This window comes from Lampris incognitus, chromosome 17 (genome assembly GCF_029633865.1).
Source record: "Lampris incognitus isolate fLamInc1 chromosome 17, fLamInc1.hap2, whole genome shotgun sequence".
Taxonomy (NCBI): domain Eukaryota; kingdom Metazoa; phylum Chordata; class Actinopteri; order Lampriformes; family Lampridae; genus Lampris; species Lampris incognitus.
In genome coordinates this window covers 30,184,559-30,198,284 of record NC_079227.1, presented here as the reverse complement: position 1 = coordinate 30,198,284, position 13,726 = coordinate 30,184,559, and the positions used below count along the sequence as shown (strand labels likewise).

Below are 13,726 nucleotides of genomic sequence, written 5' to 3'. Positions count from 1 at the left end.
TCACTAAACGATAAAATGATTGTCTTCTGACGCCCGCAGGACATTAAAAGGGTGGAAGATGTCCTGAAAACCATCCTGTCAGGGAATATAAGGGAGTTCTGCCTCGCCCTTATAAACAACCAGATAGGTAGACCGGGCTCCCCTCTCCACATCAGCCAGGGTCTCCCGGCTCCTAAACGAGCCCTGCTTGAGCTGCTGATCCACATGGACTCGGTGCTCATCAGCAGAAATTCTCTTCTGGCTCCTCTCTACCAGATTGCCTTCCAGCCTCAGAGTGCTACAGTAAGACCCGCGTTTCCTTGTTTTATGTTTCAAGTTCTGCGTTTGCGACAGCATCTGTCATCAGTATACGCTAAGGAAACTGTGCACTCATTCAATTTCATCTCACCTCCAAGCGCTCCTTCTTGCCAACCATGCCCGATGATCACACAAGCGAAGCTACACAATGGTTGACCGGCGAGAAAAGCCTCAAGATGTATAGTGAGTATTTTGATTGTATAGAACGTGATCGATATTTTGATTGTAATGCTGTATAATAATGTTATGTGGCACTTTACCATGACTATTCAGATTTATCTTTTTATCATTTGCAGAGTGCGCCAATGGCCATCCATGCTTTGTTGGGGAGGTATAAGTTTCTTTTTTTATTTTATGTCATTCTTTTGCATTATTTCTTAACATTTATTTAAGATGAAACAAACACACAGGGCGTCCGGGTGGCATAATGGTCTATTCCGTTGTCTACCAACACAGGGATCGCTGGTTTGAATCCCTGTGTTACCTCCGGCTTGGTCAGGCGTCTCTACAGATGCAATTGGCTGTGTCTGCGGGTGGGAAGCCGGATGTGGGTATGTGTCCTGTTCGCTGCACTAGCGCCTCTTCTGGTCGGTCGGGGTGCCTGTTCGGGGGGGAGGGGGAACTGGGGGGAATAGCGTGATCCTCCCACGCACTACGTCCCCCTGGCAAAACTCCTCACTGTCAGGTGAAAAGAAGCGGCTGGTGACTCCACATGTAGCGGAGGAGGCATGTGGTAGTCTGCAGCTCTCCCCGGATCAGCAGAGGGGGTGGAGCAGTGACCAGGATGGCTCGGAAGAGTGGGGTAACTGGCCGGATACAATTTGGGGGAAAAAAGGGGGGGGGTTAAACAAACAAATCACAAAACAAACAAACCACTCAAACAATGTGCTCATGTATTGTCTCATAGTGTGGTAAACCAATGGCTCTGTCAAAGTGCCCAGACTGTGGAATACCTGTTGGTGGGCTACAACACAACCCAGTCTCAGGATTTGGCCTTGCAAACATAAGGTATCAACCTAACCAACACACTGTCTGTACCATCTTATGGCTTAATCATCTCAGTATAGCATTTGTATATTCTCAATAAATTCAATCGATGTCTGTTCTAATGTGCATGAAGTGGTGATCAAACTAGGACCGGGCATGTATTAGGAGAGGCTCGGCGGAGGTCTGAAGCCCCAGAAAGGCAGATGACGTCTGCCCAGTCCCACATTCTTCGGCTCTTTACTCACCTCGCCATGCTACAAGGATCCATAAGCAATAACAGGGTGCGATTTCTAAAATCTCCATCAAGAAATTAAGTTTTAATTAGAAAATTTTGAGAACAAAACAGTATGTCGTGATGCATGTGTCTGTGCTGCCTTTCCGTTTGTTGCAGGGGATCAGCGAGATGATTCACCCCAACACGCGTAACGTTTCAAGCTTCCTCTGGTGTCACCTTGAGAAGGACGTGAACATGTTGGGACGGACACTGGATCGGAACATGGATGACACTGCTGTCATTGTTCATCTGATCCTCAACAAATGCATGGAGTTCAGTGCAGGTGACAACGTTGTCTTTCAGTGATTATCAACCTGCTGTTTTTATTTGGATAAAGTCATGAGACATAACCCTGTTGAATGTTACCCAAGGTCATCGGGCCACACCCAACCTGTCCTCCAGACGTGGACGGGAGCAGTGGGAGAAGTTAGTCTGTGATTTCGCCATAGACCCACTCATTAAGGTAGTGATTACAGTAGTCCCTGAACACGCATATTGTTCAACACATAGCCAGGCAATATTCTCTCAGAGACTTGCTTCTTTCTCAGGATCTGAGGAACCAGCTGGCTAGAGCCCAGGAGAGAATCAGTAGTGATGACAGCGTCGCTGGAAACCCCCTGATGAAGCTTTTCTACGCTGACCCCGGATCCATGCTGTCCCTCCCCTCCGACTGTCCCACACACCGCTCCTCCTTCTGGAGCCTTCCAGAGATGATGACCGTGGAGCGCCTCTCTCAGCTGGTGGAACAGGCACAGGAACGCAGCTCCTTACCCCTGCTTAGCCTGTTTCTCAAGAAGGTACAGTAGCGACACATCCTTTTTTGGGCAGCACAGTGGCCCAGTGGTTAGTGCTGTCGCCTCATAGCAAGAAGGTCCTGGGTTCAAACCTTGGGGGTTATCCCAGGTCATCCTCTGTGTGGAGTTTGCATGTTCTCCTCATGGCTACAGTGTGTTTCCTCCGGGTGCTCCGGTTTCCCCCACCATAAAAAAAAAGACCTGCTTGTTAGGGTTAATACTCCTGTCTGTACCCCTGACCAAAGCAAGGGGAAAAGAACTGGAATTGGGCACAGCATGAAGGCACCAGCCCACTGCTCCTAGCTACACAGATCATGGCTAGGAAGGGTTAATTTGCAGTAAATGAATTTCCCCAAGGGGATTAATAAAGGAAACTTCATTTAATTTACAGGAGAAATATGTCCTCAATATTTTATGCTGTCTATGGAATAAGCAACCATATTTACCATAAAAATGGTACATCTGAGTGTGTTTTGGTTCCTAGATACAATGCATTAGACAGTTGCATCACCTACCTGAGTTGGCTGCATTACAGTCAGACCTTTTGAGGGTTTTTCCACCTACGTCAGACACGCTACCCCGCAGTATTGCACAGATGCTACAGCAGATACCAGCAGGTATATTAACACCACATCACACCTCTAACTAAAAGCACAACAACCACATTGAAAGTGTGTGAGAAAAAAAAAACTGCCTTTACACACATACACTCACACAATTTCCCCATTTCATTATATTCAAAGGATACCAGAAGAACAAACTGCTTGAGAGGATGAAGAAATTCATAGAGGTGTGGAATTTCCTTCGACTGGAGGTTGCCAGAAATTGTAAGCACATATTTGTCAACTTGTCCACATCTGTGTATTTCTATGCGTATGTCAGTATGGTGAACATTTCTTGAGCAGTGAGTAGTGTTATTAAGTAAGTTTTGGGCGTGTAATCCAAACATCTGCTTCCTTCCACGCATCCATCCCTAAACTGGCATACTCATCATGCCTTGCACTGTATGCTATAGCCGCAGACCTGGGTGTGGAGGTGCGGTTGTGCGAGCAAGAGATGACAATGGACAGTTCTGGGGAGTTCCTAACGCCATGTCGACATGGGCCGGGGTCATGTCTTCGAACTCTGGTAGATTTCCTGTCAGAGACTCACAACAGTTTAGTGCGGGAGGCCAGGAGACTGTGTCCCCATGAAGACAGGTTGGTCCAGTTTGTCTGTGGTCAGCTCCAACAGCCTCGCACATTTTGAATTCTAAACAGAGCTTTCAGCTATGATTAAAATGTCTTCTTTTAAAGCAGAACATGCTCATTTTAAGGTGGCATTTACTAAGCACTACAGTGAGATGAGATGACATGAGATAAGATGAGATGAGATGAGATGAGATGAGATGAGATGAGATGAGATGAGATGAGATGAACTTTATTCATCCTGCAGGGAAACGGAATACCTTCTTCCTTTGGAGAGGATATCTGAGACTCAGCTAGCCCTGTGTCAACCAGAGAGAGAGTTGCTCCCCCTGGTGTTAGCTCACTGCCAGTACACTCTGAGGAAAGGTCAGGAGACGAACCGCAATTACAACTTGCAAGGGATCCAAACCCAACTGGCCTATCGCTTCCTGGCTGGAAAACCACTTCTGCAAGCGGTGAGATCGCAAGTGACGCAATCACACAAATGAGTGCTAGATAATGTCAACCGTTTTAACCAACATCACTTGCTTCTTTGATCACAATCAGGACACCTCAAGGTTCTTGAACAGACGACTACAGGATTTCTCTGTGGTTCTCACAGAGGTCAGAGGCAAGATTCGTCAGGTAAATCCATTCTGACTTATAGACTTGAGCACACGTGGGAGTATATTTTTTCACCTCTGTTATAATCCAGGGCTTTCCTTCAGACAGGAAGGCACCAAGTTCTGAGCACCTCTTCACACGGGTGCTTACTTAATTTGAGCCTATCAGTCACTTGATAATTACTCCCGGGAGGATTCTCCCTCTCTCGTCCTGTGTGAGACGATCGCCCTTTCTATATGCTAATTACTCTTGTTTATTCAAAGAATGCCAGTCCATGTCCCAGGCCAACCCCAGTGGCATTAAATGTTAATTCATTTACATAGTTTTCACCTTGCTGTTGGAACCGTTAAGTCTATCATAGTATTGTGAATGAGACTGATACAACCCTGTGAATTCAAACCACATCTTATATATATTGCTATTCACTGTATAAAAAACGCATTGCTCTTTTAGATTCGGGGAGCCAGTCCCATCAGAACCACTGTACGCCGCTGGTCTCCTTTGCCCGCAATTGCAAGATTAAAGCAAACCAAACTTTCCAGTCTACAAGTGCCGACTTTGAGAATTTCTTTTGCTATAGGAAAATTCTTCCACATACCCTTCTGGCAACTCTGACTCCATCCGTTGGTAACACCGTTTAAATGCCAGGACAAAAATGCTCACAGTAGTTTCTCCCTTAGGATTTGGAGAGGCCATGCACTTTGTTAGAGGTCAAATTCCTTTACCCAAACTCCTCTCTGTTTCCATTCACCAAGAGTCACCCCCCCCCCACCGCCCCCGCTAGGCACCGCTCAGCTCAGTGTCCTGCTGACAGTTGTTCTTTCTGTGATACAGGAGCCGTTGCAGGGTTCAGTGTGTAGTGCCATTAGGACGGTGCTGCGATCCTACACTGACGTCTGTGACGCTGTTTTCGTCGTGGAGATTGGTCTACGCTTTCTTGGCAAGATGGGCGGGAACCCTAAACATCAGCTTTTGTCCTTCCTTACCGATTCCCTGCAGATTGGTTCACAGATCTCCAATTGTGTAGCCAAGGTAGAGCTCACCCATCCAATTTGTGCTTGGCTTCTGACGTAGTTATGCAAAGAATGTGGACCTCTTCTTTTTTTTTGTGAGTTACTGTTGCACCACACCTCCCTTATCATTTTCTTTAAAGAAAGGCATTACTCCCCGCAATAAACCACCCCACTTTACTAACTGGAAATAAGGTCACACATAAACGCTTGACTTAATTTGCTTAAATTCATTCAGTCTTTATATTTCTTTTCATTTGCAGGCTCTCGGACAGAGTAGACTGGAACATAGCGTATTCACCTGGCAGCTCCTTACCTGTTGGAAATCTGAACTCATGCTGAACCAAAAGCAGGTTAGTTGGGGTATAAACATAATATGCCGGCATTTTTACAGGTATTGCAGCCGTAAGATTGATTGTAATAACAAATAAATAACAAAATAAATTGATAAAAATACATAAATAAATAAGAATAATAACGAATAATAAACATAGTAATAAATAATAATAAAATAAAAAAATAAAAAGTACAAGACAGATTTAGCCCTACTGACCTATCATGATAATTGGATCTGTGCAAAAGGGCAAGGCACTTCAGAGACCTTGAGACAAAAAAGGCATACATGAATCTCCCTTTCAGTGAGCACATGTTTTGTATATTGGGTAATTCTTTTCACTCATGTGACCCCTGCTAGCTGCCAGTGACCTGACCTGAAAGAAGACAGAGAGCTAAACTCACTGGGTTGTAAATCTAGGGAAAGTGTGCCATCTGACACGGCAGGCACTTAATGTTTGACCCGAACAATGGAATGAATAGCGTCAACCCCCTCTGCAGTTTATGCCATGGTGTGAAACGGTTTGAAGTTTTGGAACGAGTGTAGAAAAATTTTAAGCAGTGTACAGCATCGTGACTTAAGAGGTGTGGACCAAGTAACGATTACATTCAGTCCATTGTCTTCTTCTTCCAGGACCCATTTCGAAGACTACCTTCAGAGTTCCAGCAGAAGCTGTCTGAGGAGGACCGGAAAGGTCTGAGGAGTTTCCTCATGGTCACAGACGTCAACACATTTTCCCTGGAGATGCATGAAATTCTCCTTCTGAAGACAAACAGCTCGATACCTGACCAGGTTTACTCACCACACTGGGAGTAAGAAACAACTAAGTTCATCAGTATAAAGTCAATATAATCAATCTAATTTCTTTATCTAGTGATATAGCTAACAAAGCTATTCTGAACAGTTTCTCAGTGTTTAAATGTCCTTCCTATTTTCCCCCCCAACAGTTTGACTGATTTCTGAAGAAGATATGACTCTCTCTAGCTCTCACGCCCTTGCTTAGTCGCTCACATGTTGAATGCACCTCAAAAAAAAAGCTCTTCATAAATCCTGGATTTTGATTGGTTAAGAAACCTGCACTAATTCAGCAGCACCAGGTTATCCAGTCTCAAATGTGCAGTCTGATAAATCCAGTTTTACTGCAGTGTTGCAGTAGGTAGTCATGTTCCTTGTAAAGACTTGCTCACAGACAGGCTTGGTGTTTGCCCTTATGCTTGATTTTGGGCTGAATAGCTTTTCTTTTCTTTTCTTAAACTGAGCTAATCTGTACAACTATAGAGAATGACAAATATTTTAGTAACACAGTCGTTTAATACATTTTAACAGTTGTTCAATAAATGTTTAAAAGAAAGCAGTGAATGCAGGGCTGTTAGAAATCAGGTGACTTAACCTGATAAATCAAAGCAGTATTCGAGCAGAAATGGCTAATTTGCATTTATCAAGTTTGTTTAAGTTTTTTTTTAAACAGGTAAACCATTTGCAGCTTGACTTAAGGCTTTGTTGCTTTAAATTGAGATTAGGAAACTGCCATTTCACATTTGACTTAATTCAGTACATTCTGTATCAAGTAGGTGACGGCGAGTACAACTGTAAAAGGTTTTTTTCCCCCCAAATACGCAATACTGCCACCACAGTGTCTCCGCTTTCTTTTCATGAAAACATACCCCCTTGCCTGACCATCTGTGAGTTAAAGATCAGTGGGAGGTAATTCACCAAACAAATGGAAAAACACATTATTTACAAAGCATTTGCATTTGCCTGTAGGTTTTTTTTCCCTGTGGAGATAAAAATCTTTCATGACATCAAAAATCATATAAGTGTGCCTATTGTTATCTGAAATATTACCACAGTATAAAGGAATTTACGAAAGCGGCCAATCTGAATTATAGTGAAGCGTGTCGCTCGGGGCTGTCCCCTGGGATTTGGGGCCTTTTGACTCCTGGGGCCAGAAGGTGACCCCTGCCGAAAGCCATCAACCAGGGTAGTGGGGTGTGTTGCATACCCTCTGTGAGCACAGGTCATCTCTGTTAAGCCAGCAGCTGGGTAGGGAAGCGAATAGGATTGTGTGTGAGGAGAACAATGGATGCAGTGCTAACTGTTGCTTCTTCTTTTCCCTCCCTCCCTGCTGTCTCCAGCATCAGAAACACCCTAGAGAATTACTTGGAGCAGAAGAACCTTCCAGCTTTGCCAGAGCTGGACTCTTTACCAGGGGACATCACTCTAGACAAAGGAGCTGATGTGTGGAGGGCTGCTGTCAAGTTTAGAAAAATGTAGAATCTTTCCACATGGATAAAAAAATGAATTGTATTGTTTAAACAGGCTGTATTACATTGTTATCGATAGAATCAATCAATGAAGTTGCGTTTTATACTGCATGGTGTCACTCTGCAATGATAATGAGTCAGATTCCAGATTCCACTTTATTCCATATGATATGAGAGGGCTAAAATTGTGATGTCTTGTGTTATTTTCACAATGCATTGTGAGAGTGTTGGCCCTAACATGCATGTCTTTTTAGCTACTATGCAACAAATAGCTGGAATAAACTTCCAGAAGATTTGAGACTTGCTCCAACACATCCAAAGGAGTTGAATCAAGTGCAACAAGTCCAGTTGCACTTGATTCAACTCCTTTGGATAACCATGACCCGGATGAAGGAGAACATTCACAGACATCTTGCTCCAACACAGACTACTTTTAAATCCATATTAAAAACGTTTATGTTTACCATTGCTTTCTGCTAAACTGCAAACCTTGCATTTTGACTTTTGCAAAGCTATAGACCTTGCATGGCATTTTGATTTTATTCTTTAATTTAAATATCTTTTATGAACTACTTTTTAAATCTTTTTTTAATTGTGTATGCCTTGCGCATAAAATGTGCTTTAAAGATAAAGCTGCCTTGCCTTGCCTCGTAAATGTTGAACTTTTTTGTTGTCGTTTTTCTACTGGGGTTATAAGCTTGATCATAAATAAAGAGATTAAGGGCCAATGCAATACAAAATGAATTATAGTATTTGTGTTATAATGACCTTATCACTGCGGTTGGAAGGAAAAACGGAAAGATGGCTTTAGAAAAAAAATCTCAAAATTGGATTCAGTTGCAACCACTTATTCAGCAGTTGCTTAAAAAAAAACTTTGATTCTTGTCCTCATCACGCCTCCTCTGCAAAGTCAACCAAACGTCTAGTGTGAGCCGTGCCCCGCTGCGCTGTACGCACTGAAAAGAAGGCCCCTCTCCACCAATCGGAGGCTTTAAAGAAATGACGTCAGGCATTAGTGACCAATCATAGGCGTTAAGGGGCGGAGCCTTATATTTTGTTGCCACAGTGAAGATGTTGCGCGTTATTCTCGTCCCCCGATCGATCCGGTAGACGGTGCGAGCGGAGTACCAAGCAGAAGGTCGTCTAGGGAATACAAAAGGTATTTCGCTATCGCTCTTAAACGGTGTCCTTGGTTAGATACGCAACGTTAGCGTCACCAAGCTACCGTGTCGTGGTTACTTTGCTTAGTAACCGACATCCTTGCTGATCTTTTTGTTATGATAGAGGTGAAGAAGAGAGGAGCATTTCCCGAGACCTGAGTATTCTTCCAGACTAAACTGGGCATCTTACTATTTCACAACACGGCGTTGGCAACGCCGCCATGGGATCGCAGTCCAGCCCCGTCTGATGAGGCGAGGCGGTGCGTTGATTTGACCAGTGAAAGGGTCGGGGGATCGGTGGAAGGTTTGTTCCTGATTTCTCCCTGCTCCGCGTCGTCTGTTCAGTCCGATCAACGTAGATCTGCCCCGGCCATCGACGAGGTAAACCGCCGCTATGTCGCCGTTAACCAGATCGCGCTGAGTTGTCGTCAGCTGAGCACATCTGCAGTATGTGAGGGTTTTCCTACCTCTATCTCATCATACCTCTCCCTCTCGGCCAGGCTTGTTTTTCCCGTCTAGGAAGATGATAACACCTACGTCCACCTGCGAGTCATCGTAGCCATCATACGTTGTTGTTGTTTAAAGTGTCCTTAAAAGCGTCATCGTTAGCCGGGCACGAGTCCAACCAGACAGCTGTTTTTGGAAAGTCCACGCTCGGTTGTAGTTGAGAGCGGCTTTCTCGGCCGCAGCAACACTGGGTTTACATAATGGCCTTCTCAGCGGGCCGGTGTGATAGGTATTGTAGCGAATTCGGGGGGACAACGCAACCGCTGGAACTGCCGCGGCCGGGAAGCGAACCCGTGTCGCCCGCACCGCAGGAGGCATCGCTAACCGCTCGACTAAAGGGTCAGACCCGCCAGCCAGCGGCCAGCGTGTCTAGTAATCCATGCACGTTACATGTATCTTATGACCTGTCAACCGTCGATTTTTTTTCTCCTACCTTGGTAATTTCTAACAAACGTATCCTGTCCCGCGAAGCGCGTTGTAACCGTGTTTAGAAAAGCGCTATGATATACAAATAGTTTATTATTGTTGTTGTTGGGATGCCCCCCATCCCAGCGAGCCCGCCGCTCATCTGCCAAGCCGTCCCCAGCTGTTAAACAAAAACATTCAAAGTTGCCCCGCCCCCTCCCCCCCCGGGGTGACCGCGGCGGCCGGTCCGCATCCCCAGCGCACGGGCCGACTCCGCGTCGCGGCTCGTCATCCCCCATCCTTCGGCGCTCACCGGCGGCCCACCCCCCAGATTCACTGTCGCTTTGGACCCGGCTTCGTCCGCTTGGCGTTTCGCCTCGCTATACTTGCCTCCTTTCGCCACTGCGTCCGCCATTGCCGCAGCGTCCGCTTTCGACGCGTGCTTGCGCTCTCGATCTGGCACCTGGTTGCTACGTTTTTATATAGAGTCCCCGCTGCCCAAAGGTTAACGCCCCGTAAAAGTCCTGTGCACGGCAAAATAAGAAAATACAGGCGGAGGACAGGGTCTCTGCAGATACACACACTGCCACACAAGTCTAGCGGGTCTTACGTGATGGCTGAGAGGGATCATTTTCGTACGAGTCTTTGCGTTGATTTGTATGGAAAATCCTGCTCGTTCTGCCTTCAGGCATACCGTCGCTGTCAGCGGTTGGGGTTTCCTTGTTGCCGGTTGCCCTGGGAAACACAATCTGTTTTCAGCCTATAGCTGTCTGCTGGCACCACCTGCAGAAATGTAGCTGTCCTTTGAGACCCATAGTGCCTTATACTCATTACGACAAAAGGCATACGTCTCCTTCTGCAGGCCTGAAAAGGATGCATACAACCCGGAGCCCCTCGTCCATCCAAACAGGGGGTTCAGGAGAAACCTTGGACCTCAGTTTAACAGGCTCCCAGCTCACTGTGTCCAAAAGGCCCAGCAGTGCATCTTTTGGAAAAGGCTTCTCTCGCTCTGTATCTGTGGCCAGTGATAGCAAGGGAAAACGCAACACCCTGGTAAGTAAACGATTGTGTGTACACTATTACATGTATGGTGTAGGCCTAGGATGATGGTGATATGTGATTGAAATCTAATCCACAGACTGGATTATCCAAACAAAACGTGGTTTTAGCAAATGAAAAGTGTAGTGCCTTTAATCCAGTTAATCTGAAAATAAAGTTTATTGTTATTCAGTGTGTAATATTTGCACTCAAACCTTTGTCATCCATTCATAAATCTGTAAACTCCAGGGTGATGCTAGCTTTGGGACTGCCCGCTCCATTAAGAACCTTCGGCGGTCCAACAGTACCACTCAGGTTAACCAGCAGGCCAACATCAGTTTAAGGTACTTAAGCACAACTGCAGATGCACGCGCACACACACTGCAGTTCTGTAATAAGAACGGAACTATTTGAGCTGTAACACATTTATATTTACACCAGTGATATTTTGTTTGAATAATGGTCATATTTGCACAATATGGCTCCCAATAATGTTTCAATAGCACCGTGGATAGAACTTACTCACTTCACTCCTAATCATTAACCTACAGGTGCTTGCATACAGTTTGTGTCGCTACATGCAAAGCTTCAGGCAAAGCTGGCTTTTTAGGATTACGTTTAATATCACATGTCTTTCATCATAATTAAATCCACCAGCTTTTGAAATATGAGTCCATATATATAACTTTTGTGAAAAACATCAGTGCAGACTGTCCACTCTTTGGAAAGGCCTAATGTGTGCCCTCCTGTCTTTTGAGCCACTTTTCTTGTAACCGCAGTGCATGGCTGCAGGAGCAATTCATGTAACTCAGCCGACATTCGTGGAGTCTTGACTCTGTAAAGCAGCGTGCCTCTTTTCTGTGAGCAACAGCTGGCGGGTCCTGAAACTTCATCACGAGGGGACAATGGGCATTGTGGCACGGCGGCTGCTTCAATACAAAGAGTGGAGGGTGCCTGGGGGCTTCTGCTAAGGGCAGCAGGGCCATTCTTTGTCTCGGGGGGAGGGCTGGAACCGGTCAAGTCACCCCCCCCCACACACACACACACCACCAGGAACCAGTGAAAGGAGAAGTGCGTATGTCCACTCTGATTCTATTGTCAGGCAGCTGCCGCCAACCCCCTTTCCCTTTGCTGCCTCCCAGGATGCTGAGCAGAGGGGCTTTAAATTTAAAGACATTCTAAATACCCCGGTCCCCCATATCGCTCTCCGACTCTTTGAATCTTCTTTTGAGCTGTCACTGGGTTGGTCACAACACTCCCCCCTTCACTGCGTCCTCCCTTCCACACACTTGCTGGCTGGTCAAAGGAAATATAGAGGAATGCCCTGCTTGAATTAATGTTTTCAGATCGCTTTTCATTGGGCCAGCTGGCTTTTACCCCACCCCGCTGAAAATTGTAAAAAATCCTTTGCACACACTCAAGGACACACACGCACACACTCACACGCCGACATTCACTTCAACAGCAACACCCTGTACAGCACAGTCAGGCCCCCAGCACAGATGCCGGTGGAGGCCAGGCTAGACTGGAGGTCACTCTACATCTGTGCCTGAAGATGGGGGTGGTTGGTGCATGTTTGGGGTGTCTGAAGCTATTCGAAGGATCACTGACAGGTCATTGGGATCAACGTATGCGTGTGTGCATTCATATGGAGTCCGTAATGGAATTCCCCCTGGCAGAGCGTCTGCTCCTCCACGCAGAATTCCAGCAAGTGGGAGGGCGATGATTCCCGTCTGTGCAGCTGCCATGACTACATTCAATCACAAAAGCAGCCACCGAAGGCCATGCTTAAAGGGCCCCAGCTTTGTGTTGAAAGTTACTTAATTGTGTGTTGTGTAGCACTAAGCCCTTGTTGGTCAAAAACCGAGCCCGCAAGCTGTGCACTTCTTTTCTCCCCATTTAAAAAGTCTGACCTTGTCAGACTTGAAATCATTGAATTGGTTTAGTTAACACCACCTCAGCCCTTACCACGTCCGTTTCATTCTGTGACCCTTTGTCATGTACACACAAACATATGCTCAGTGTATGATTGAAAATAGGGGCTGGGCTTATATTTGTTTGGGGTTTAATGCCAGAGAAGCACCAAGCAACAATATGCAGTATATGCACAATATAGAATGATTGTGCTTACCTATCGCTAGCTTGTTTGTTCCTGCAGTGAGGACCAGAGTGATGACTTCCTGGCTCTGTTTGACAGCAGCTCAGATGGACGAAGAAAGCTGGCCAGTTTCAGCAAGGCCTCACCTGACAGAACCACCTGGAACATCCTGGTACCGATCACCATCCAATATGTGCAACTTCTTTTTCACTTGTTCTTGATTAACAATAGTCATTATGTGTATGTACAAAATTATATGTATGTATTGTGTGATCTTTAATTGTTGTGTATATTCAGTGCTTTTCCTAAGGAAAGCTATATTATGAGTCTAGGGGCTAGTGGTTAAGTAGCAGTATTGACACTAACCCCTTGCTGTTAAATAATTTTAAGTCATTCTGGATAAGAGGGTAAGCTAAAGGGTCAATTTATAGTTGCGACAAACATTTCACAATCGTTCATCTCAATCAGATAGTGGGTGAACAGGCATAGCAACTAGATTTCCTGCCTTTTCAGGACGACCAGCCCAGAGCGTTCCCCCTGCCCTCCAGCTCCCGCAGCACCGGCAGCGTGGACTCTCCCACCGGCCTGAAGAAAAGGGAGCCTGGCATTGCCTTGGCTGCCAACTTCACTGCCAACAACAGGTGGGCAAGCATTTCTGTAAGGAGAGGCCTGTCATGGCTCCACTGAGCCTATTACCCAGCTCAGTGTGTGCGTGCGTGTGTGCAAGCCTAAAAAAATGACTTGCTCTACTGCATTCTGGATTTCTCT

The 13,726-nt window shown here is 45.8% G+C and overlaps 2 protein-coding genes across 4 annotated transcripts in view; both read left to right on the top strand.

Annotated features, from left to right (window-relative positions):
• rnf213b (ring finger protein 213b) overlaps positions 1-8,405 on the top strand; it is a 34,665-nt gene extending 26,260 nt beyond the window's left edge. Inside the window, exons 48-64 of the mRNA XM_056296752.1 lie at positions 40-282; positions 396-480; positions 594-628; positions 1,205-1,305; positions 1,418-1,565; positions 1,676-1,841; positions 1,930-2,021; positions 2,107-2,355; positions 2,837-2,969; positions 3,096-3,179; positions 3,368-3,551; positions 3,787-3,994; positions 4,086-4,163; positions 4,977-5,174; positions 5,416-5,505; positions 6,120-6,298; positions 7,622-8,405. Coding sequence (XP_056152727.1) covers positions 40-282; positions 396-480; positions 594-628; positions 1,205-1,305; positions 1,418-1,565; positions 1,676-1,841; positions 1,930-2,021; positions 2,107-2,355; positions 2,837-2,969; positions 3,096-3,179; positions 3,368-3,551; positions 3,787-3,994; positions 4,086-4,163; positions 4,977-5,174; positions 5,416-5,505; positions 6,120-6,298; positions 7,622-7,760 — 2,412 coding nt within the window. The 3' untranslated portion in view covers positions 7,761-8,405. The remainder of the gene's footprint in view (positions 1-39; positions 283-395; positions 481-593; positions 629-1,204; positions 1,306-1,417; positions 1,566-1,675; positions 1,842-1,929; positions 2,022-2,106; positions 2,356-2,836; positions 2,970-3,095; positions 3,180-3,367; positions 3,552-3,786; positions 3,995-4,085; positions 4,164-4,976; positions 5,175-5,415; positions 5,506-6,119; positions 6,299-7,621) is intronic.
• Positions 8,406-8,866: 461 nt separating this feature from the next.
• The window catches only part of cep131 (centrosomal protein 131), a 38,110-nt gene continuing 33,250 nt past the window's right edge, over positions 8,867-13,726 (top strand). Inside the window, exons 1-6 of one of the 3 annotated variants that reach the window (XM_056296853.1) lie at positions 8,867-8,909; positions 9,035-9,291; positions 10,685-10,875; positions 11,110-11,204; positions 13,019-13,130; positions 13,472-13,599. In XM_056296853.1, the coding sequence (XP_056152828.1) occupies positions 10,696-10,875; positions 11,110-11,204; positions 13,019-13,130; positions 13,472-13,599 (515 nt within the window). In that variant the 5' untranslated portion in view covers positions 8,867-8,909; positions 9,035-9,291; positions 10,685-10,695. Of the gene's footprint in view, positions 9,292-10,684; positions 10,876-11,109; positions 11,205-13,018; positions 13,131-13,471; positions 13,600-13,726 lie in introns of all 3 variants that reach the window. The other 2 variants (XM_056296854.1, XM_056296856.1) reach the window with 2 other exon arrangements.